The following is a 24934-nucleotide window of genomic DNA, read 5'->3' on the forward strand; positions in this document are numbered from 1 at the left end:
AGTTTCCTCTCTTTCCTTCACTCTCATTCAAACACACACACACAACACTCACACATGCGGTATGGCAGGAGTTACAGTGCAGACATAAGTGGAAAATGGTCCTCATATTCTTCTCTGGAATGGGGTAGTGGGTTGGGGGGAGATGGGTTTTAAAGGGGGAGGCCCCTCAAGATGTCTGACATGTTTCTGCAGGACCGCAGGCCACTGGCTGGCTCAAAGCACAGTCTTGTGGTGGGCTGTTTGTCTGCGTGAAGCTGGCATGGCCTCCTGTTCCCCTGCATCTGTTCCCCATTAGCAGAGCCGAGAGTATAAAGCCGGGAGCTGACAGTGGCTGGGAACAGTCTTCGTCTTGTCTGGATCATGGGGTTTACTATCTGGCTGTGCGTGCTCTGCCTGCAGGCGAGCCTGTTGTCACACGCCCTCGACTGCTCAGGAGTGACACAGGGAGAGCTGTGTGTCAGTGGACAGACCGCAGACGCACAGGTAAGAGATTCACCTCTGATGGATGTGATAGTTAAGGAAGGACGAGGGTGTTCATTATGTATCCGTCATCATCTGCCCGTGACATTACCGGGGTAAGTGCAGCCTGTCTGAGTTAAATGCTTGTTTGCTTGGTCCAAACTGGATAATAAATAACATTCCCGGGGAAATTAAAGTGAATAGAAGTTGAATTATCAACATTTTCTTGACTGGGAAAGCCAACGAACACTGAATGTAAAGTGAGCTCTCTGGTGTTAGGTCAGTTTGATTTGGATTTTAAGGATATTTGCTGTTTACTTCTTCGTTTTTAAATGACAGTGTATATACGAAATAGTATGACATTTTTATCACTAAATTCTGACCCAAAATCATCAACTTTAGATTTACTACATGTTCTTTCTTGTTTAATACTCTGAAATATTTTTTTCATATTCTGTATCACCTCCTTCAAATAAGAAAGTATCATCTTTATAAGTTCATACTTTCAGTGCATGTTGAAAATGACCGGTCACGTACGTATTGGGTCATTTTTGCTGCTCAGACATAGTGCGGTCAGTGCTTACACGGTAGCCTGGGACAGAGGAAGCCAGTAACGCTGTCGGAATGCAGACTCACTCTGACTAAAGAGGCTGTTATGACGCTAGCAGGAGTCAAGTGTGTTTAAGGGTGGCAGGAGACGTGTACAGTCTAACCCTGACCTGTGGAGACATACTGTATAATTTCTTTTTTAAACAGAGACAAAGTCTTATTGTAATGGTTTTTACAGCCATTATGCCTCTGCACCAAAAATATATCCCACTGTGGAACAAAATCCCTCAGCTCCCTTTTTTTGGCGTTTCATGTGGCTCCCAGCTGTTATTCTTTAAAACTTGTGGCGAGCATTTTTCTGCGGACAGTCCTCATGTTCTGTCCAAAGTAATCACCCTCATCTGGACAACGGATTCAACAGCTGCAGCAGGAGAGACGGCGATTTTCACCCACACATGAAAGACACTTGATTTGGGAATTCTGTTCCATCTGAGGGAGTTTGTGCCACACAGCCTATGTGCTTTTTTTTTAATCTAATTACAGTATGCACAATTATAAGCTTCAAATGTGGTGGCAACTAACTAATACCAGAAGCAGCATCTTAGGAGGCTAAATTTACTCAGGTTTGCTTGTCCCACCAAGGTCACTTGTGTTTGTAATAGCATAGAACACATTAAATGGGAAATTTATGGGGCTTGTCATCGACCAAAACGAAAACCAAATGGACTGTGGGAGGTCTTTGATGGATATCCTCACCACACCCACACATATACACAAAACATTCATCTCAGTTTTTATGATGTTGTCAGAGGATTGCACTGAAGGAATCGTGCAACGTTTGCCGAATTCTCTTTTTCAGTGTGTGTGGTTTGTCTGCTTCAGTGGACGTTTCCCACGCTGTTGAACTGCACAAGAGTTCTGCTAACTGTAACATGCGTACACATTTATAATTTAAAAATGTACTAAATGTTGACACTTTGAACCCCTTGTCCTACTTTTCAGTATGGCGATCAGCAGCAGCAGAGGGCATTACCCTTCAGCGAAGGACTGGTACGTGCCACCAACATAAATCTTATCAATGACCAGATTATTGTTTGGGTCAACAAGAGCACTGATATTTGAAAGAAGAACGGAAACAGTGCTGTGGATTAATCTATAAAGTCTATGTAGTCATCTTTGTTTTCTACAGAATGGAAAACACTACAGGGCTGTACTTTTATAAATGTATCACAAAGTCCCGATTGGCAAATGTGTTGTTCCTGTTAAAGTGACGGTTCATTTATTAGCAAAACAAATGGATCAATAGCAGGACTTCATTTGTACGTGGATCAATGAGAAGTGTAAGTAATGGTGGGGCCACTGGCATTATTAAAGTCATTCTGCAGTTCGCCTCTAACATCTGAATGTGAGAAAGACAGGTAAGAGCAGGAGAAAGAAAGGCAGAATGAGACAGCATGAGAAAGGACGGGAGCAAACAAAGCAGAACAGACAAAACAAAAAAGAATATGACACGCTCATAGTGATGCACTTCATCACACACACACACAGACACAGAGAGAGAGGGATGTGCAGTAACAGTGTTATTTCCCTCTGTGGTTGTGGTTGGGACTGTGTCATCCTTACAGGTTATGTTCAGACGTAAGCGACAGCTAGAGCGCAGAGGTCCCACCCACCTGAGTCACTCCATCCTGCCCGGGTCCGTCTCTGTCAAAGGCTTCCCTAACACTCTCATCCAGGTAAAAACCACTTATGTTAGTCACACGGGAGTCAGACAAATACTGGAGAAAGGACGTAGACTGTGGCCACTGCTGACTAAAGTCCAGTGAGCCTTTAATCATTTTTTGTATTTGTTATAAAGGCTGTAATCATACAATCCAAAAAGATGATTTTTATTTGGAGATTAAAACCTGGTTTTAGGATTAGGGTTAGAATTGGGTTAAGGTTTGGTTTGGATTAAGGGTTGGGATGGTTAACGTTAGGGTCAGTGGGGAATGCATTATGTTTAGGAGTGTCCTCAGTAAAAATTGCACACAAGGATGTGTGTGTGTTTTTGGATTGAAATGTGTGTATTAATCCATATTTCATGGTTTCTCAGGCTGACAGGTCCAGACGGCACTTGGTCCAGGTTAAAAATCCAAAAAAGAAGCGTACGTCCCGTGTGGGCTCTTTCTCACTCCTGAAACATGACAAGAAATCCAACCCCCTACAGGTAAGTCACCATGGCAACCCTTGAGCAGAGTAACAGTTGGGGCAAAGAGACTGGATGTGTGAGAGTTATAAGGCCACCTTACAGTACTTGGTTTTATTGGAGCTGTTACTTCAGTGTTCTTGTCAGTTTAATGTTCGTTTGGGTGAATTTTTGACTATTCAGACTGTGTAGTTTTACAGTTAAATGTTATTTCTTTTTTAGCCTTCTTACAAAATAAGTTAGAAAGTCACATGTGTAAAGAAATAACAGCTATGAATGTGTTTTCACAATTAGGTGACCAGAGCAAGGCGACAGGTCGTGCTTGACCCTCCCAAGAAGGGGAAGTCAGGTCGTTCTGGAGCTTTTTCTGTCCTTGTGAGTCATTAAATAATGTTTCTCTGCAATTTTACTCCATCTAATGCATATTTATGTTCACGTGACGTGTCCTGTGTTCTTCAGGGTGATCCACCAAATGAAGAGAAGACCGCCAGAGCCAAAAGAAGCGTATAGAAGATGTGCTGGACAATAAGAAGCTCCTTCTATATTTTATCAAACAACATGTAAACAAACTGAACCTTTGTGTGGAAATCTGGCATTTGGAATAACAGATTTGATGTTTATTTTTGACGCGTGTGTCCAACATTACTGTTTTATTTACGTGTAAGCAAGCTTACATCTACATTTATCAGCCAGTCTGTACTTCCATGTTTTTGTTTTTTTTACATGCTACTTTTAAGTTTCTAATATATTCCCGCATGTTGTCACAAAAGGTCCAATATCAGTCTGGTATTGTGCTGTAACCTATTTAATCACAGATTCATTCTGAAGATCAGATGTATATTTTTGCAGAAATAGTCCTCGTGTTGTGTCAGATTTCAAAACGTTATGTGGAGACGAGACATATGGTGTAAAAGTCTTTAAACATTATGCACTTTATGCTCCTCTGGGGCCTTCTCTACAAAATAGGATAATTGTTTTTTACACTCTGAGCTTCATTGAGGTATTAAATTGAATAACAGTTCTTGTAGCAGCTCAGTCTTTCCTTCAGTCTTTCCCAGAGCAACATGTAACCGATTCATAAAATGACGTATCATGAGACTGAAACATTACTAATCGGAGATGGCAAGTGTTTCATATGTATGGCGACGGTTGGCAAAGACGGCAACTAATTCATTTAAATTACAGCAGAAATGGGCAACTAGTCTCTGTGTGTGAGAGACAGAGAAAGAAAGAAAGAAATCTAACATAGTCCAGACCATCTGTTTCAGGAGTCAAGCTTGCTGTAATTAAATATCTTGTGTCATTTTAATTCACTTGGCCAATAATGAAAACACAGCATGGCCTGGGCCAGAAGATTAGTCGTGAGTATTTCTACAGGACACTCACATTTTGGCACAGGCACAAAATCAGATCTTTGTGGTTTGCTCCGCAATATGGATCTCTCCAACATATCAGTCAAACAAATGACCTGGTTACAACACTGGGAAAAACAGTACTATTAACTGTAATGAGTACCTAAAATTGGACTCAGGCGCAGCCAAAGTGAAGCCACCAGAAAATCCCAACTATGAGGCAATTTGATGAGCAAAAATGAGCCGGTGTAAAACATGGAAGGAAATCTACATCACCAGGATGACTCATCCACCCCCACTCATTTAGAGATCAAAGCCTTTCGGCTCATGATGTAGGTATGCCGTGTACGCGGTGTCATTTCATGGTGTCATAGACACAAAGTACATCGACTGAAGGAAAACAACAAAATGTTATTTTTAAACTTGGCATTTTCCCTGAAGCACATCATTGGCGCTGATTATGCTTCAGCAGCTCACCCCGGGAGAATAAATATCGTGACGTGTGAGGTCCTGAACCGCTCGCCCATCATCAAGCCTTGATTAACTGGGTAGAAGCTGTCTGGGTGTCATCTCGGTGGGAGACCACCGCGGGGTGCCATTCTGAATTTTCTGAAATAGCGTTGACACACAAATATTTTTCTATAAAAGACAAAAAAAAACTAAGAAGGAGACGGCATCAGCTTATCCTCCCCTGTCAACACACACGTACACACACTCACATACACATTGCTCTGACAGCTGCCAGCAGGCTATCACTGACTGACGGTACCCTTGGGGTATTGCATCCTGGGAAACTCCTAATGATCTGATGGAACAGGGCAGTGTGTCCGAGTGTTTGTGTGTGTGTGCACAAAAATACACACAAAGAAAGTCATCCCCCCCGAAATACACCAACGACCACGCAGACACTTTATAAATAGAAATTAGCCTTTAAAAACCTTTCCCTCCAGTGATGCAAACGTTCAATCACGACTCACTTTTAAATCTGGAACATGTGACACTACACGTGGTTCGTTTCCGCTCGGCTTTGGGTTCATACAAGCCTCTCGAGAACAAAGCTGCTGATGATCACTGCTAACGGAATCATTTGGAAGCCTTCAATCTATAGGAGGTGTGGTGGGAAACGGTGCAAGCGGAGAGAGAGTAGGATGTCAGATTTTCCCATAAAAGCTCAGTCAGGTTGGTGTGCAGTTAGTGGCTTATGGTCAACGTCCTTTTCAAGTGGAAACCGCTGCGTAAGTATTAGTTTCTTGTTGATGGGAGCATCTCACCCCAAACAACATGCAATCTGGGAAGAGACAGACACAAACAAGGTCTCCTATATAGGAAGAGATGGAGGTTTGTCACTACACTGCTTGTACATATAAAGGAGGATTAAGGTTTACTCAGCTTAGGTAAATGTCTGCATTTATATAACACTTTTTAGTCTCAATGACAAGACCCACTCAAAGCACTTTACACTTTGTTTCTGCCATTCACACCCACAATCTGTATGCAACACACCATTCACTCAGTGCAAGCACAGCTGCCAGGAGCAATTTGGGTTTAACTGTGTTGCCCAGAGGCACACTGGCATGTAGACTGAGGGAGTCGCACCTCTGACCTTCTGGTCGCACAATTATCCTGAACCACTATAATTTCCTGGTTTTGGCCATCATTTCTCTTGGTAATAACCCGATTACTGTGGACTCATTTTCACTCTTTGCTACTGTTCCCCATTCTTTGTAACATGAGTTAGCCAGCTGTGGTTAACACAACACTGCAATGAGAACGCACATCTATTAATGTGAGCGATCTCCTTACATTGATTATTGTGAAAAATGTGGACATGCATCCTTTTGACCTATTTGCAGTTGGTTTTATCCGACATCCTGACATTCAACAAAGTCATACATCAGCATGAAGACTGAGTTCTCTGTCACGATTCCTGGGCCGGCTTTTCTAATCTTTTCTGTTTCCATTGACCTCAGCATGTGACCATGCTTTCAGCTCGATTTTGGCGTCTCTTCCCTTCATCTCCTGCCACTTCCCATCAGATCCGATACAGGGCGTTGGCTGTCTTCCCTCATCACGTGTAATTTCTCTCTGGCCTGACATCACCTCCTCTAAACAGTCTCTCCTTACTCTGTCTGTCAAAACTTCCATTATCTGTTGTCACAGCAGCCCGATGCCGTCACATCCCTCTGGCCCCAATGAGAAACAGAAAGAGAGAGATGTATATGGGATGTCAGCTCAGTGTGTCTCTCTGCTGACCTTTTAACATGTACGGCTGCTGGGGGGGGATTTACAACTCAGCTTCTTATTATAAACAACATCTTTATCTGCACATCCACAGGCTGTCTGCCACCTGCAATAACCTCATTTTGTCACGATAAACAAACATCAACCAAATGTTTTAAAACCCACTGAAGTCAAATATTGGACCCTAACAAATCTCTACGCCTAGTAAACCTTTTATTTTCCTAGAAAGGCAGATACAGAGAGTTTGTTATCGGTGGATGAAACCCAGCTATTTCCAATGGTTATGCTAAACTAAATCAATCCTCCATCTCTCGGCTCCAGCATGAAATTTAAATGTGACATAAGATCTTTCGGTGTATAAAATGGTTACTGCAATCCCAATTGAAAACATTGCAGGAGCATGGTTGCCAGATTGGTCATGCACAAACACATACATAACTGTGCCAAAGACTGATTTATAAACATTGAACGATTACAGGTGGAGATTAAAAGTGAAAGTGTGTCTGGATTAGAGAAATATCACCCGTCTACATTTTCATCCATCTCCTTTGCAGACCGTCATTTTTCTTCTCTGGTCAAGGCGCTTTTGAGAGGAGGTACCGAGGCTTTTTAAGTCCAATATTGTTCAATAAATCAATGGAAAATTTATCATATTTTGACAAGATCTTGTTAACTTTCAAGTGACAGACTAATCAGAAGTAGTCAACTAACAAAGATGCTGACACAATCTAAATGACAATCAAAAATAGTATGTTATGGTCAACAGGAATTTTGGGTTAGGGTTAAACACTCTAAGTACAACTTAGAATTTACTGGCAATTTGTTGATTGTATGTCATTTATCAATGACATAAGTGTCATCTGATTATCTGGTGACATTATACCGAATAGACTATCACAATAAACGGTTTGTGACACAGTATTTCAATATAACATGCTTCCTGTCATGACAGATATTTATGTATACCTTTTATGTTTTGAAATAACACATTTAACAGGCAATCGTGAAATGTGTGTCTTCAGGAAATTGAATACAATTTCCCAAAATGAACAGACGTGCTTGGGGTTTCAGAAAAAAAGACATGCTTGTTTATTTATTGAGTACTTATGATGTGTTCACATAGGTTTCACATTAGAAACCTCACAAAATCATCTCCATACCACTGGTTTCAGTTGCTATCATCCAGACAGACCAAGCAATCGCAATCCCCGCCTCCTTCATCATTAGTTCACACAAACAAACAGTAAATGCCTCTCGGCATCAAACTAAGTTTGTTAGAAGAAGGAAAAAGATGTAAAAGTCAAGAACTAAGATGTGCAAAGCTGGAAGAAAAATGCAAGAATTTCTTTTTATTTCTGTCTCTTTGCAATTCATCTGCCTTAGCTCTCCCGGAGGAAGATACTGTAGATGCCTGCTGAGTCACCGCCGTGGGCCAAACTCTGCCCCGCTCACTACATTAAAGCAGAAATACTGCTGAGTTTGACCCGCTGTATAGGTCCACGGAAAGCTGATTTATTAAGAGGGGAATACTTGAAGACAGGCTGAATCAATTTCACAGATATAGATTAGAATAGGACGAGAGAGAGAGGGAGAGCTGTTGATGAGCTGAGAAAGAAGCCTCTCAGTAAGAAAATATACTGGATCTTGAAGAATGAGAGGTCAAAGAAGATTCCTAGAAAGTACAGGAAAAGAAAATCCCATCAGAATTCAAAGCTTGGTATGATACATAAATGGGACAAGAGAAAAAAAAACAAAGAGGAGAAAAGATGAAACAGTGCAATGCAGGATTGGCTTTTGGGCCTTTGGGTTTGAGCCAATTCGACTAAAATGTGATCTCTCACTCCTTCTGATGCAAAGTTGTATTGGCTGCAAAGTGGACAGGGTCCTTCAGTGAAAAAAGGAGCTGAAAAGGCAGCACAGGGAGTCAGGGAGGCACGGGAAGAATTCCAATCAGTCTAAGATGGAGCAACAAAGTTGAACACTTCTTAGAAAGCCTGCGACAGCAGCGTCCAGTCGGACCTGAAGGATGAGCGCAGGGAGAAAGAAATGAGCAGGCTGGAAAATGGTAGGATGAGATAGGGTGGTACAAAATGTTGTCTGGAAATAACACGGTGCCCTCCTCCAGTCACTACCTCATTGACTCTGTAACCGTTTGTGAAAATTACAAAGGCTAAAACGGGAGTAATTATGTTCTGCAACAAAACATTCCTCTGTTACATTCCACAGGGGCAGAAGAGGACAGTGGAATGTCTGGGCTATAGGAATTATTATGAATTAGGTAAAAGAATAGAATAGAATTTTCTGTCCTCAAACCACTTCAAGGGTTTTTGATAAGGAATAGAAAACGAGCCATAATTTCACTTGTGGTCAAACGAGAAACCTGCTTCCACTGTCTCACCAAGGTTCGCATGTAGACGTCATTTAAAAAAGGCCAAACAACACAAAATGACTTCTTATTACTGGGAATGTTTTGGTGCTGTGGATCATTTCTTCTTTGTCACTCAGACTGTAACTGCCTCTATATTCAAGCCCTATCCAATATCAGCATAGTCAGTCCGTGTCACTTGTGTACATGGAAGAGTTAAACTGTGGAAGCAGGAGCAAAAAAAAGCATCTTTTGGGGCTGTTGTGTGCACAGTTTGAAAACTGACAAAGTCCATGAGGTCTGGTGGATGTCAGTGTGATCAGAAAAACATATTCAATATTTCATATGATGCTGAGATGCTGAATCTCTCTTTGAACATCACAGAGAGAGCTACAGGCGAGACTTGAATGGATACTTCAATATGAGATTTGAAAGGACAATAAATCATTTGGTCACACATATGTATGTGTATATATATATACATATATATGTATATATATACATATATATGTATATATATACATATATATATATATATATATATATATATATATATATATATATATATATATATATATATATATGTATATATATATACACATATATATGTATATGTATATATGTATAAATATACGGCCTGGATGTCTCTGGATCAAAGAGGTCTCTCAGCATCTTTGTTCCACTCAGCAGCTTGCAAAGATAGACAGGGAACTTCTGTGTGGGAAGGTTTATCTATAGGCTGAATAATACTGTTGGGATGGGAAAAGTGCAACAGCCAGAAAAACAAATTATCTGTGTGAAAAAGGAAGGGAGCTTTGGTACATTTCTAAAATACTGTGCCAAAACCATGATTTCCTCATAAAAATGCGAAGTGCCTGTATCTTTGCACGAGGCCTCTAGAATAATTTAAGTTTATTTTGTTGCGGTTTAGATGTTTTGTTGTTCTAGTATTGACTATTTCCAGCATTACACTGGTTGTCAGTCGAAAAAAAAAAAGGATTGCATTCATTCCTCTTTTCTCTGCTGTTACTTATCCTTTGTGGCTGCAGTTACCTGATATTGACTCTGTGGTAATAGAATCAAAACTTGCAAGAGATTGCCCTCTTGTGGTCAAATTGCATAACGCAACAAGTCCAAGCAACAGCAAAGCATTGACAAATTGATTTAGTTCACTTTCGTGCTGATCGGAGTGTAAATCACAGGGAGGGGAGTAATCTGAAAGACCAAGACCAAGACTGGTGATGAGTGAAAATCCAGTTAATCAGCTTACATTATCCAAGATATATGCTTACAATGAGGAAGGATGTGTCAGAATAAAACTAAAATACAGAATGCAATTTAAAGACACTGTTTTGTACGATCATTTTTGATATTTTCGGATGCAAAGTCTTCCTGGGTTTTTCTAGGGTTACCTGTTTCTGTTCCAACAGACAATTAAGATTAAACTAGACCAAACTATCAGTGTTTCTCGAACTTTTTACACCAATTAATTACCATTATCTAAGAATATTGAGCGTTAATGTTAAAATACAGTGGTGTAAATAGGTCAAGCAAAGTGAGGTACAGATTTTTCAATAAGATCATTTGCTCTCTCATCATCCTCCTCTTCCTCACATGTACTTCAGACATAGCGAAATTAGATTGAGATGGAGCGGGAGATAAGGTGACTCTATTATTATTTAATTTTACGCACTGGTCAAAATTCCTCAGCTCCACTCTGATGACATACCCTCTATACAGTAGTATATTTTTTAGGGTATGCTACTGTATTTCTGATACAAGTTCTTCCAAGTACCACCAAAGGAAGCTTGCGTACCACAGTGGTGGTACACGTGCCACAGTCTGAGAACCCTGGAACAGGATCCACAAAACAAATCCACAAAATGAACCCCATCTTCCAAAGGCAAGTAATATAGTTGTTTTGGGAAATCAAGAGATTTTAATCTATTATTTAACATTCAATGGTTTTGGTCAGGAGATGGGGGTCACTGGTCTGGGGTCACTGTTTGTGTTGACGCTTGACCGTCTGGTTCTGTCGCGTCCTGGCGGGATCAGAGGTGGCTCTGCTCGACTGTCCTAAGGACTTGTCCCTCTTTGAGTTCAGCAGCGCAGTCTGCTTCACAAGTGTGTTCCATTTTTCCTTCATCCTCCTTAACGCGGGCTTGACGTTGTCACACTGGGCCTTGATCCTCCTCCTCTCCACCAGGAGCTTCTCTCGCTCCTGCACAACTCGCTGATGGTGCATGCGGTGAAAGTCTCGGGCTTTCTCGGCCTTCGCCAGAGTGTCGGAGGCCACAGAGGCGTCGCGTCTGTACTCGTCTCTCTCCCGCTGAGCGTTTTTCACTTTCATTTCCAGGCGCTGGATGTCAGTGTACATGTCCGGGATCACCGTGACCTGCTCTGCGTCCAGCAGCCCTTTCTGCTGCAGCTCGTTCCACTCTGTCTGGAAACAGTCAAGTGTTTCAGTCATGCCCGTCTGAAAGAGAAAGTTGCGTAAAAACACATCCACAGCTTCGGGCTGGAGGGAGATGCAGGGCGCGTCTGACGAAGCAGTGACCCCAGCCTCGTGTCGATTGTTGGTGGACATGGCTGAAAGTGTTAAAGCCTCCTTGTTGTTGTTAAACCTCCTCAAGGTTTAGTTCTTCTTCATTATCCTTTGAACACCTCACCAGCGCATAGACACTTGCTTTCATGCAGAATTGTCTTGTGTCGTCATATTTCGGAGAAGAGTGTGTTGTTACCATGGAGACGATGCTTCGTGATTACCATGGAGATGGCCTTTTGTGTTGTTTTTAATCAGTCATCAATAATGTTTTCATTATTTTCATTCAATAATTATTATTTCCTTTTGTTGAAGTATTTATTATTTATCAATATTTACTTCAGAAATAGTTGACAATAAACAAATGTGTTATAGTGCATTATAGTGTACTCAAGGAGCAGGCCCAGCCACTAAACAATAGTGAGTGCTCTGCTACTGTTCTGGTACTTTATACTCAAATTAATGTGTAAATGTGAGTAAAAGTCTAATGTTCGCCTTTCTCTGAAAGAAGAACAGGGTATCAACAAGATATAAAAAAATATATCTTGAACTTGAATGATGACTAGTCATAATAACGTTGTAGATATCTATAATGACAATTCGTCATTATTTATTCTATTCACGTGTTTGGGGTTGTCACCGTAATAATGACGTCACATATATCTACAACTACAATTCGTACAAGTCACATTACATTAAAATTACTACCAGTCAAAATGACGTCACATACATCTGTAATGGTAATTCCAGATAGTCAAACTTGGCGAATAAAAATTCTTCATAAAACCGGAAATCTTCATTTGACCGGTGTTACCACGGTGATCTCAACGCGAGATTTCACCAGTTCACGTCTGCCCCAGCGTTCCTTCCGTCATCAAACAAACATGGCGGACTACCAAGAGGCGCCCTTGGCCACTCGGCCAAAAACACTGGATCCTAATGAGTATTTCAACATTTCGCCGGAGCACAGACGCGTTGAACAAGAAAGGGCAGCAATTCGAGCGAATCTGAAGAGACAGTACCAGACGCAGCTTAATAACCCGCTCAGACGAGAGCTCATTGTAAGTGGGTGTCTGCTAGCTAGCACTGTTACCCTTGAACAGGACTCGGGCTGTTTGTTGGGATGCTAATAACTGCAGCTCGTCGTGGGGGACACAGACGTCACAGTGTCCACGTTTATCAGTCCGTACTTTTGGAATAATGTGCGAGGATATTTGCGGACATAGCGCTAAATCGTTATTTAATCTTGTGAGCAAACGCTAGTATGCTTGAGCACGCTAAATGCTGCTCCAGAATCCAGAGCCACAGTAAATACTAGTGGACCATACATACTATTGTTACGTTGTAGCCATTTGGAAAATGTGCGATTTTATATATATCTATATATACATATATATATTTATAAAGTAAATACTGATCCCACCAACTAACTCACAGGGAGTTACTCACATACCTTCTTTCAGACCGATCAGATTGCTTGCACATGTACAACTGCAACAAGCGGCTCACTGCTGTCTGCAGCGTCTCACTCAAATATAAAATAATTTATTATTTTGTATGTTGGTATATTGGCATCAACACTAAACACTTGTTAAACCTGTCAAACATAGTATTTACTTAATTTAATTATTTGTTTCTGTCTGTTAAATCTAGACATAAGCCTGTACAGTTATGACGTGTTAGTCACTTTGAGAAAAATGCACATCCTGTTTTATTATGCAGTCATTTTAATGTTTTGTATTGTTTGTGTAAATTGGTATAAATAGTGTTTTTACCATTACCTGTTTACTTCTATAAAGGTACATCATTGAACCTTTATTGCACTGTTTTGTCGATACAGGATGACCCTGCGCTGACACGTTGGGTTTATGCACGCACCAACCCGTACCCACATTTCAGGCCAACATTCAAGACATCTCTGTTGGGTATTTTGTGTGGTGTTGCCCCACTCTTTGGCCTCTACTACATCTTCAACACAGACAGGGTATGGTGACACAAGCCGCAGTGAAATATCAAAATTATCAAAGTGTTTATTGAATGACACGATTCACCTGTGCCTTCTTGAGCGGCATGTTTTAATAACTACACTCTTTGTTGTTGTCTACGACAGATATATTGGCAAATGGTAATGTTTGCACTTCAGAAATCTCAGGGCACCACTAGCTTTGTTGTTTTTATGTCAAATTATCTGATGTGACTGAAAGGTGGTCTTATTTATTAGCAATCTGTCAGTAAGTTTAACTCAAATAACATGTGAATGTAATGCTCAAGCATGTCTTGAATACACAGAGCAGATATTTTTGCCCTGAAATAGTTGTACAAATATAGGTTTTACCAGTAACAATAATCAGGGTTTCACTCCAGGGTCATGCTATTCAAGTGTTGGTGTAGATCACTCTAAATTCTTGTTTTTAGCATTGCTAAAACAACAAAAAGAAATGATAATATAATAAAAATAAATATAAATAATAATAAAAACTACATAATAATATAATAAATATAAATAATAATAATTAAATTCAAGTTTAACCCCCTTATGACCGTCATGATAATCAGGCCGTCTGGATTTATTTAGTTATGGCTGTAGTATTGTCAATAAAATTACTGAGTGCTTCTGCCCCTTTTTCCAAGATAACTTTCACTTTTGATACCTGTCAGTTATTCAATCATTTAGGAATTACGGTACTGAGAAGCTGACGTCACAAACGTGTGACGAGCTGGTGAATCTGAGTCTGTTATAGGACTGTTCCGCGGAAGTCCTGAATGGCTACCGCAATGACAAGTATATAGACCCAAACCTCTATTTCTCTGCTTCCCGATATCTGTTCATCCATCTTCTACTGCTTTATCCTCCATATGAGGGTCGCTGTGCCAATCTCAGCTGACATAGGGCAAAAGATGGAGTGCACCCTGGACAGGTCGCCAGTCCATAGATTTTGAATTTTCTAGAGATCACAAACAGTCTAGGAGTTACAGTACTGAGAGGTACGGGTTTAAGTATTTTTTTTTTATCATGGGCTCCCGCTGTGCTGCACACATCTGGGTTTTCTTATCATTACTTTGCTTTTACTTTTGCTTTTTCGATGTATGTATATGCTATTGTACTCACAATATTCTTTAATAAACTGGATCAAATCATCAATTATTTTACTTGCTATAATGCAGAGACTATATAGTGTTGGTGTTACAAGTCTGATTTTTATTTTTATGCCGATAAAACAAATTGTATATCTATATGTGTATATATGTATATATATATGTGTATATATATATATATACATATATATATATATACATGTGTGTGTGTGTGTATATATATATGTATATATATATATATATATATATACACACACACAATACATGTCTAAAATATGATACTGTAACTTGGAGGGCATCTCAGGTATGAGAAATTTTTTTTTGTTGTGGATAAGAGACTTGTTATTTCTTTGTAGGTGAATAGTTGATCTGGTTGACTTTTTTTGTCCCTGCTCCATTCATGATAAAAAATGCAGCCTGCTTTCATTTTCCTCTTCATTGTCATGGAGATTCACCCTCGCCAGTAGAAATTCAAGCAAGAATCTGGTCCAATTGTCACGATAATCATGTTCTGTCTCTCTGCTGCGAGGGGCGGGACTGCTTAAAAGTCATTAAATGCTCACTCATAAAACATGTGGTTGAGAAAATGTCCGGAAGGTGAAAAGGGTGAGGGTGATATGACTTTGTTGCTATGGAAACTGCCCTAACCTGTCATCTGTTTGTTGTCTGTTTTACAGAATCGGAAGGAGGAGCAGATTAAGGCTGGAACCCTCCAACGCAAGTTCAGTCTGGCAACATGAGCTGCGACGTATAAAGACCTCCTGTGTGTTCTAGCGATGATGTCGGTGTGTGAAGTTATTAATAACCAAATTAAAATATATTGTCAATATTAACTGTGTGTTTTTTATTATTATTGAGGTGAAAGTGTGAGTGAGAGGAAAGGTTGTGAATGTGTGTGAAATTTTCAAATTCATCATGCTGGATAAAGTTTCATTAGAGACAAAGATGTAACTTATCAAGTTATTTTACTTTCTTGTTTATGCTTCTTGTCCTAACTGGAAATTACAGATACATTTTACAGCTGTATATTTATAATGTATGCTTTAGATCAAGTACACCATAAATATGAAATAATTAAAAAATACAGTTTTGAGTCAGATTTATTATAAAGATGATACTAATGAATACCATATGACCAAAACCTGTTCATGTATTAAAGTGAAAGGCCTTTTTTGTTTTTAATTTCTCGAAATTAAGTATTTTTATCTCTTAACTGTCGAACAATGACAAAACATGTTCAGGATGATTGGCTCATACAGACTCGCTGTCATTTTATTAAGAGTATTATATGAGATTAATGTAAGATTAACATTTTTGTCCAATGCCATTCATAGTTGGTGAAGAATAAATGTCTAAATTGTAGGATATGTTTTCAATTAATAAACCAGATCAAATAAGTCAAGGAAAGGCAAGTTCTCCAAAATTGTATTGTAATATCAAAGAGTGAAATCAGGACCTTTATTTTGGTTTGATGTTTGAATATGGTCGACAGGTCTGCTGAGTCTACAGCAGACCTGGTCCTGGTCTACTTCTTACTGGGCTTCCAGTTAGGATTAAAGTGGCTGCGGAGAGGTTCCCAGCATTGATAGTAGGTCTTGTCAAGCCTCTGACATGTCTGTAAACCCCACTTGGTCACTGCCATACTGAAGGACGACTCGAACATAAATGCCTGAATGAAAGAAAAAACAAGTAAACGTGTAATCTCACACACAGATTCCACAGAAAAACATTAATTGTGATAAAATGTCATCTTAATTCAGATTTTTTTGTACCATGGTGCCCTCAGCCACCCTCTCAGGTTTCAGCTCAGCAGTGCTGTTCTTCTCAAAGCAGTCGAAATCAGGGCCATGCGGCGTCATAATGCTGTGGAGGCTGCCCCCTCCAGGCTGGAAACCCTCCTCTTTGGCCTCGTAGTGGCCTTTGATCAGACCCATGAATTCACTCATGCAGTTACCTGTCGTTACAACAGGGAGAAGCTGTGACGTGGTGCCATGTTGGGGGAAGTGTGTTGAACAAGGAGCAAGCTGTAACACTCATTTCCACCAGATGTCCTTACAGATCTGTGGTAAACCCTGACAAAGGCACTGTGACGGGGCTTCAGCAGTTTTCCATCTTTACACCGCCCCATGTAAACAGACATATTAGCTTATGGCTGATTTCTTTCATTTAGAAATGAACCATTATTGGCAAAAACATTTTTAAATTCAATCACATCTTGGGTCTCATAATTAATACTTAAAGCCACTTTTCACTTGTGTTGTGCATGCGTGGTTCTTACGGTGATAGTATGGTGGACGGAAGGTGTGGTCAGCCACGCCCCACCGTGGGGGGAAGATGACAAAGTCGGCAACGGCCACACCAGGTCGTGTGGATTTGGCAGTCAGCACGGTAAAAATGGACGGATCCTAAGATGATCGAGAGATCAGATAAGTTACATGTTATATGCAGCTTTCAGGTCGGGGTTAAATGAACCCAACTTTTATGAAAAGGCGACGTTAAAAAGTGTGAATGTGTCCTTCAGCGTGACTCTCACCGCATGGTCGAATGCCACACAGTTGATAACCATGAAGTTCTTCAGGTTGTATTTGTACGGTGTGTAATTCCCGTGCCAGGCAACCACGTTGAAAGGAGAAAAATCCTATATATACAGAGAGAACAAAGCAAATAAGACGAGCCGACCAAAGCAACCAACACAAAGGACTTAAAATTGAGATTTTCTCGGGGAAAGGGGAACAATGAATAATTTCTTTGTAATCTTAAATTCCCTAAGATTTCTCCTTGACATAAAGACAGATAAAAAAAGGTTTACAATGACAAGGGTTGATTGTGAAAGGTTTGCTTCTTTCTTTCGTGCTGTCTTTCTTCTCTTTCATTCCCCCTGTTCTTTTTCATACAAGGCTCCAGGTATTATGGGGTAATTGGCCACACAATCAAACTTTACCAAACTTTGAGCATTTTGATGCTCGCAGACGCGCAGTTATTGGGGAGAGCAGCAGCAACAGTGAGTGCAGGGATATTTCTTTATCTTGATTGTTAAAACCAGAGCAATTTTGTATAGTTTCTCTGTTCTGATAATGTCACTACGAAAAAGACATTCAACAGGAGCTCTGAAATCAATACAGTTCATTATAACTCAAGCTGCCTCCTGAGTGACCTCTATGCTCCTCACACACACACACACACACGCTCAAGTACACAAAAACAAGCCAATGCACACACACATGTTCATACATAAGTAAATTCACACATAACTCATAAACACCAAATCTCACATACACATACACACTCACTTTACAGGATTTAAATATAAAAGAAGGCCTTTGGGGAACCCAGTGCGGGCAATTTCTTTTACATTCATTTATGGTAACTCCACCACATTCGATTAAAATGAAGGGGAAAATGGAGGAGAGCGAGCACTTGCACACACATGCACAAAAAAAGCCCACAAACATATTGGCCCAGTCAAGCAAATAATAAGTTAATTTGAGCAATTTTAGTTCACTGCAGGGGAAAAAACCAGCAGGAGCAGACGGGAGCAGCAGCCGCACCATCTTCCCTGAGATGAGGCTCGCGTCCCCCCCCACCCACCTTATTTTCATACTCCTGTGGCCTCACCCCACAGGCTCGGGGAAGGGTGGACACCAGAGGAAAAAGTGTGTCAGGTGTGACCCTCTGCGACGGCCTTTAACCTGCAGCACGCGGCGGCGCAGAAGCTCACGCGGAGGCAACGAGAGAGATGAAAACGGTTTGTTTTGCGACAACAGAGACAGTATCTCACCTCTGTGTACTTCCTACAATGAATAATAACAGTGTGGTTTGACATGGTTTCCACAGTTACAATCCCCCTCTCCTCCTCCCTGTTTCACTTTAAAAAAAAAATAATGTGTCGATTCAATTATGTGTGGCTAACAGAACATTTTTAGAGGGGGGAGGGGAGATCAGTGGAGAACGGTGAAATTAATGCTTAACTTGTGAAAGGTTTTTTTTTTCCCCCCCCCGACAAAGCAAAGCCTCGCAGGTACACTGTCTGCGTCTCCAGAACGCCTTAACTAATTATGAGTGATTAAGACTCATTAGGGAGTTGAGGCGGAAACCCGCTGAATGGATTACGGCTCACACTTGTATATTAAATCATCAGGGATGGCAGTTCCATCGCAGGAGCGGCTAATGGATCATATGCTTCACTTGGGCAGTTTCCTGTTAGTCAGGGTTTGGTGGTGTTTACTGAGGCAGACACAGACCTAAATAGGGTAAATAGGCCAAATACGCCAAATTACATGTGGGCCCCTGTCATACAGTGCCTGTGTACATGTGAGTGTAATGACACGCATGGAATTGAAATATCACAAAGGAATAAATAAAGGAAAAAACACCTGTTGGCAGGCAAAGAGCTTCCCTTGGTACTTGTTGATGACGGTGTAACCTGTGGGCACTGTGCGGTCCTCATACCAAGCGACTGGACACAGGAAATCTCTCGGGTTGGCCAAACCGTTGGCTCCTGCCAATAATGCACACATAATTATTTAAATAAACAACACTCACACACACACAAAACGTGTCTCTCGTCATGTGATGGAACACTTGATTATGTGCTAGGCTGGGCGTGATGGAGCGGTGTCTTTCAGGTGGAAAAAAGCAAAATGTGCGGGTTGATTAGTGTTATAATTAAACGTTCTGGTGGGTCCAACTTAAATAGGGCCACAGCACTCTCAAAGGTCAAATCTGGCTTCATTTTTAAAAATGTGGGAGAGACCACAGACACAGCAAACTTTGTAACCGATGTTTTTAATCCAGTCCAAGCGCAGGATCACACACTCGGTGTTTAATCAGACGATTTCAGGGAGGAGATTCCAGGGATTTGGGATCTCACAGAAACTCGCGTGATTTAACGTGACTTCAGTTGTCAGAAGGGTCAGATTGGGACAAAAAACTGGCCAGTTATCCTCTAGCGTGGAACAGGCTTAATGTGTAACATTTAGCCGGATTTATGAGCAGACATTGAATATACTACCTATAAATATGTTTGTATAAGTATATACTTGGTGTTTTTAGTTCTTAAAATAACCTTTCATATGTACTTTAGGTCAGAGCCTTGTTTTGCATCATCTTGCGCAACCAGGTTTTCAACATCAGGCCGAATAGACAAACTAGTCCGAGGGTGAACATGATAATAAAAGTCAAAAAGTAACGTAAAGGTCTTTAGTTTTGCTGGCAATGTAATCATAAAACAAATAAAAGATGTATATATCATTTGTTATACTAAGATCAACAACATATTAACATGTTTTAGTTGGACATGGACTTGGATTTAGTCTTAGATAAGCTGAGATAAGAGATTGAGAGATGTTGTACGATGACCACAAACCACACAAAAGATACACACCTATGGGTCCCAGGTCAGGAATTTCAAAGTGGCATCCATACACCTCCAGAATATAACCTCTGGTTGCTCCAAACACATCCACACTGAAGCGCATCCCTTGCTGGAGGAAATAAAGGAGAATAGGTGAATTATTTTCTTTTGTGTCACATATGCAATTATATCTTACCTTATTATTCATCCCTACTATAAGACATTTGTAATAATAATGACAATAATAGGTTGGATTTTTTTTGCATGTTATTGGTATATAATAATATGTGTAAGAGCTGGCAGCATTAGTGTTTAATATACAGTATATTTATATTGGTTATTGACTTTGTGTGTTTTACTGGTTCAACATTCTGTTTTTATTGGGTTTCTTTATATTGCTTTTAGTCTGTTTTGTGTATTTATGTGATGTCCAGCACTTTGGTCAACTCTTTTAAATGTGCTATATAAATACATTTGGATTATATGGTAGAGGGTCTGATTAGTCTGTATGTCATGATTTAAAATTTAGTCAAATTGGCAAAAAGAAATATCAAACCATACCCAAGTGTAGAAAGTGAGGTGGTGGGAGCAGGAAAAAAAAAATGTCTTGACTTCCAAGAAAAATAAGGAGATGGAAATAAACAGTGTTCACCTGGATGACACAGATCTCGTTCGGCTCCACCATCATCTTCCCAAACTCTGTAGTGATCAAGATCTCACCCTGCTGGGGAACTAGAGAGACAAACAGACGGAGGAAAAGAAAATGTGAGGCAGGAGACGGACGGCGGAGGATTGAGCTATCATTGTTCTTGAGATAACTGACAGTGAAAACATCAACAGCATTTTTCCTCACCAATCAGAAAGTCTCCATCGGAGTTGTTGAAGCACCTGGAACAGGAAAAAAAATTGAAGCACAGGGTTTATTTTTTATTATTATTTTTTTGTTGCCTCTTGAAAACACATATTTGTAACAGGATGGCCGACATTTGCACACAAACACACACTCACCTGTCCACCATGGACGTGTTGCACGTGTAGATGTGGATGCCGATGCCGTTGCGAGATTTGGAATCGCCAGCACCACAGAGCGTGTGCAGACCCTGGCGCATACAATTCAATTCATTCAATTCATCTTTATTTATCAGGGACAATGCAGTGAGACGTAGTGGACATAAAGTACATCTGATGTCCCTGGCTGGGCCTTTCAGAAAAAAGTATCACATGTACAGTAAAAATGACAATAATCAGTAATCACACCAACAAATTAGACTTATTTCTCATCTTTCTAATACAACGTAAAAATGAACACACACTCATACACTTCATAACAGACAGACCTTATTGAGACTGCATATTAAAAGTGGGTGCAATCTTGTTCTTGACCTTTACAGGGAAAGTTTTTAAGTCTTTTATCGGTTTTATTTCATTAGGCATTCAATTCCAGATGTGACTTTGAAAATACAGACAATGATGATCCCAATTTCAGGACAATATTTCATAAAACAATAACAACTTGAAATATTGTCCAGAAATATGTATATATGTGTACACACACATATATACATATGTACTTACAGCCACAAAGTCCACTTTCTTCTCTGTTGGTTTGGCAATAGTGAATGGAAGCCACCGCAGCTGGAAGACAAAACATCAGGGTCAGATTTTGTTCGTTTACAGTAACTACAGCCAATTAGGAGATAAGCATCATAAAGAGTTTTAGGTTCTTTATTTATATGAGGCAATTCAATTAAAGATAGTTTTTCTTGTCCAGTTAAAAAAGAAGCTTCATTCTTAAAAGCTACCTGGTTTGGATCAGGCTCCACCTCGTTCCAGTTCTCCGTCAAATTCCCACATGGCACTGCGGCAAAAGGCTTATGTTTGACAGACGGGAGGATTCGGTACAACCAGCTGCAGAAAAGAGAAAAGAGAAAAGGATCAGTATTGACTTGTTGGTAGTGTGGTGTATCCAGGCTGGATTTCACATCAGGGAGCAGGATACCTCCTCTTATTGGCTGGTCGTGGGCAGGTGAAGGCAGAGCCGGAGAGCTGCTCAGCGTAGAGGCCATAGGGACAAACCTGAGGACTGTTCTGTAGACGGGAGAAGAAAGTCTGTTCAGACGTGATCTTAATGTTAAATACAACAGTGTCTGCAGGTCCTTTTAAAGCACACCAGCTCAGAGGGCATTCATGCATTTTGGGCTTGTGTGGGCTTTTTCATTTCACACAGGTGGTTAGTAAAATAATGAGAAATGTAACTCAGATCTGACTTCAGGCCTCCGAGGGTTAGATTTTCAAATGATTCCTGTGAAACACATTAGTATTATGTTATTAATTGAAGCACACAATCAGTGTTTTGTGTTTATGTGTTTGTGAGCTACCTGTCCCTCGGGTAATGATCCAGGACAGCGAGGGTCTTCGGAGGAGAACTCGTTCCCAAACCCGCTCAGGTACTGGAACAGACAAACAGTCAAGGCAAAGTGAATGTGGAAAAATTAAAAAAAGAAATACATCACGCAGCTTCATTGTGATGCAGGATAAATGTGTTCATGCTGGTTATAATTAAATCTTGAAGGCTTGTCATTAAGGCTTGTCTTTTGGTTAATTGTTGTCATATTGATTCACATTAGATCTATGATCAAACAAACTGCAGTTATGCCAAATTTCCCCCCTTGCAGTCATCCATTATTTTTTGAGCTATTGTATTTTGAAAAACAGACTAATTATACAAACACCCTCCACAGTAGAATTATGGTCAATTCTTCAATGATATGACCGGATGATTCTTTCACAATCTCCTTGGATGGCACCGATCACCAAGCCTCCAGTATCTGCCCTGCACCGGTCAACAACATGGACTTGGCAGATGGTAAAGAAATCTTGCTGAGTCACAGTTAGTGTGCAGAAAGCTGCACTCAGAGGCAGGAATGGTTTCCATATGTGCGTGTCCCGTGTGTCAAAACATTTAGGAAGCACCAGTGTTTCTCTCTTGTAAGAGAAGAAGATTTTCTTCAATTTGCACCATTTAACCGAGTTACAGAAAATTAAAAATGCAGCACAGGTTTATCATGACATCATATCATAACAGGTCAGTAGTAAAAACACACTGGAGTGAATGTTTTTGAAGGTGTAAATCATAAATGGAATGAAACTGGGGGAGCATTATGAGGTAAAAATGTGTTCACGAGTTGTTTTGGAAAGAAACTTTACTCCTGAAATAAGTTTGTGCTGTTTCAGGTTTTTTTTTTTTTTTTAAAGGCATCTCAGTCCACATCTGGGCAGCTGCGGAATGCAGCGCTCTGATTGGTCCGACTGCACGCCTCCCTCCTCTCAGCTCAGCTGGTTTGCTTCTGTTAAAGTTTAGTCCTTTTATACATGGTTTACCTTTTTTTGACGAACACATTCTACTTTATTTTCCAAATGACATGGAAACACGTGCCGTTTGCATGTCTCATGCTTTCCAGAGTATTCTGAGTCTTAGTTTGTCAGATATTTAGTTTATCTAGTAAGTTCTGGTGAATAAACACTTCAAAAAGTAGAGCTGTAAACAAATGCTGCCTTACCTTGAGTCCAGCCATTGTTGCGTCTGTTAAATTTAAATTCCCCCCGGCAGCTGTTTAAAGTAATTTGTGCCTATGATGTGACTCTAACGACATTCAAAGTTCACTGCAGAAAGAGTGTGAGCCGGTGAGTGAAGTGAGCGAAAAAAAAGGGGGTTGGATTTATACTCTTTCCTCTGCATGGTTTCAATTAAGCATTGACAGGCCCTGTGACGCAGCAGCGGGGCATCTTGCAAAGGGGAAAGGGCACCTTTCTGGTCAAAATGTGTGCAAACACGGTCCACTGTCACCGCCAAGATAAACAAGAACGAAGGCGACTAAAGGTTTGGGTGCAATACAGGTAACGCGGACACTGGGAAAATAGATTTTACATAGAAAATCGATTTTAAAGGCAAATGTTTCTGAGGTTTTACAGACAACTGAATGAATAAATGAAAATATTCTGCATGATAAGGTTTGGTTATATTAAAAAAACACAACAATTTAACTGCACAAGATTTGTGGCAGACATTCTTTGTGGGTCGTGGAAGTCAAACTGAGGGTGGACAGGTTAGGGCATGTACGGTAAGGACGATACATTATGGTCTGGCCTGAAGGACAACATCTTGTCTGAATGCATGCCTGTGTTGTCTGTATGTGATAGCGAGTCATGGTCAAATTGTGACGACCTCACGTGCGACTGCTTGTGCAAACAGCAGCGTCATGCACATGCACGTCCTGCAAAGTCTGCGGAATTAATGCACAACCACTTCATTTTGTCACTTGTAATTACTTTTACTGTTCCTTCATTGTTGTTTGGCTTCTCTTAAAGGGATAGTTTAGTTTTAATCTGACGGCTAAGAAAGCCATTTGTAAACTACTCACTCCGCCACACCAAAGTCCATAGAGACACACATTTTTAGCTCATGGGAACATGGCAGCTGCTGATCTAACACTGCCGCGTTTGGTAAGTTTATGTCACTGGGGGAAATCCAAACACTAAAATCACAAAATATCACATTTGAACTTACTGACGTATTCATGAGTATAGATTAACAATTCCTTTGTGTCATTGTGTAAAATTGCTGATTATCTTTATGGACTTTGGTGCAGGAGAGTTTGTGTTTTTTACTAACTGTGGTTTCCACTGAGTATCCCACACGGCACTCACTCACATGCAGGATTCAGCGTCGATACTGTGTCAATACCTCACACGAAAAGCATTTCAAAACCCCAGAGCTATCCCTTTAAAA

The 24934-nt window shown here is 40.4% G+C and overlaps 4 protein-coding genes across 4 annotated transcripts; 2 read left to right on the forward strand and 2 right to left on the reverse strand.

Annotated features, from left to right (window-relative positions):
• The first annotated feature begins 232 nt into the window (after positions 1-232).
• si:dkey-12l12.1 lies at positions 233-4217 on the forward strand. The gene is made up of 6 exons (XM_044037442.1): positions 233-483; positions 2011-2058; positions 2634-2744; positions 3104-3217; positions 3491-3571; positions 3656-4217. The coding sequence occupies exons 1-6, from the start codon at positions 361-363 to the stop codon at positions 3704-3706; spliced, it is 528 nt and encodes a 175-aa protein (XP_043893377.1). The 5' UTR covers positions 233-360; the 3' UTR covers positions 3707-4217.
• Positions 4218-10928: 6711 nt separating this feature from the next.
• LOC122781564 (sperm-associated antigen 16 protein) lies at positions 10929-11853 on the reverse strand. Its single transcript, XM_044045292.1, has one exon. The coding sequence runs from the start codon at positions 11739-11741 to the stop codon at positions 11154-11156; it is 588 nt and encodes a 195-aa protein (XP_043901227.1). The 5' UTR covers positions 11742-11853; the 3' UTR covers positions 10929-11153.
• A 688-nt stretch (positions 11854-12541) lies between these two features.
• ndufb4 (NADH:ubiquinone oxidoreductase subunit B4) lies at positions 12542-15625 on the forward strand. The gene is made up of 3 exons (XM_044042466.1): positions 12542-12757; positions 13537-13680; positions 15470-15625. The coding sequence occupies exons 1-3, from the start codon at positions 12581-12583 to the stop codon at positions 15530-15532; spliced, it is 384 nt and encodes a 127-aa protein (XP_043898401.1). The 5' UTR covers positions 12542-12580; the 3' UTR covers positions 15533-15625.
• A 576-nt stretch (positions 15626-16201) lies between these two features.
• Positions 16202-23843, reverse strand: hgd (homogentisate 1,2-dioxygenase). Its single transcript, XM_044042454.1, has 14 exons — positions 23706-23843; positions 22524-22595; positions 22145-22233; positions 21948-22053; positions 21721-21780; positions 21154-21245; positions 20999-21033; positions 20798-20877; positions 20176-20275; positions 19166-19290; positions 17326-17430; positions 17071-17197; positions 16565-16746; positions 16202-16461 (listed from the first exon to the last, which is right to left on the reverse strand). Exons 1-14 carry the CDS (start codon positions 23718-23720, stop codon positions 16318-16320), a joined length of 1332 nt encoding a protein of 443 aa, XP_043898389.1. The 5' UTR covers positions 23721-23843; the 3' UTR covers positions 16202-16317.
• Positions 23844-24934: the final 1091 nt, after the last annotated feature.

The sequence above is a fragment of the Solea senegalensis genome, linkage group LG1 (genome assembly GCF_019176455.1).
Source record: "Solea senegalensis isolate Sse05_10M linkage group LG1, IFAPA_SoseM_1, whole genome shotgun sequence".
Classification (NCBI taxonomy): domain Eukaryota; kingdom Metazoa; phylum Chordata; class Actinopteri; order Pleuronectiformes; family Soleidae; genus Solea; species Solea senegalensis.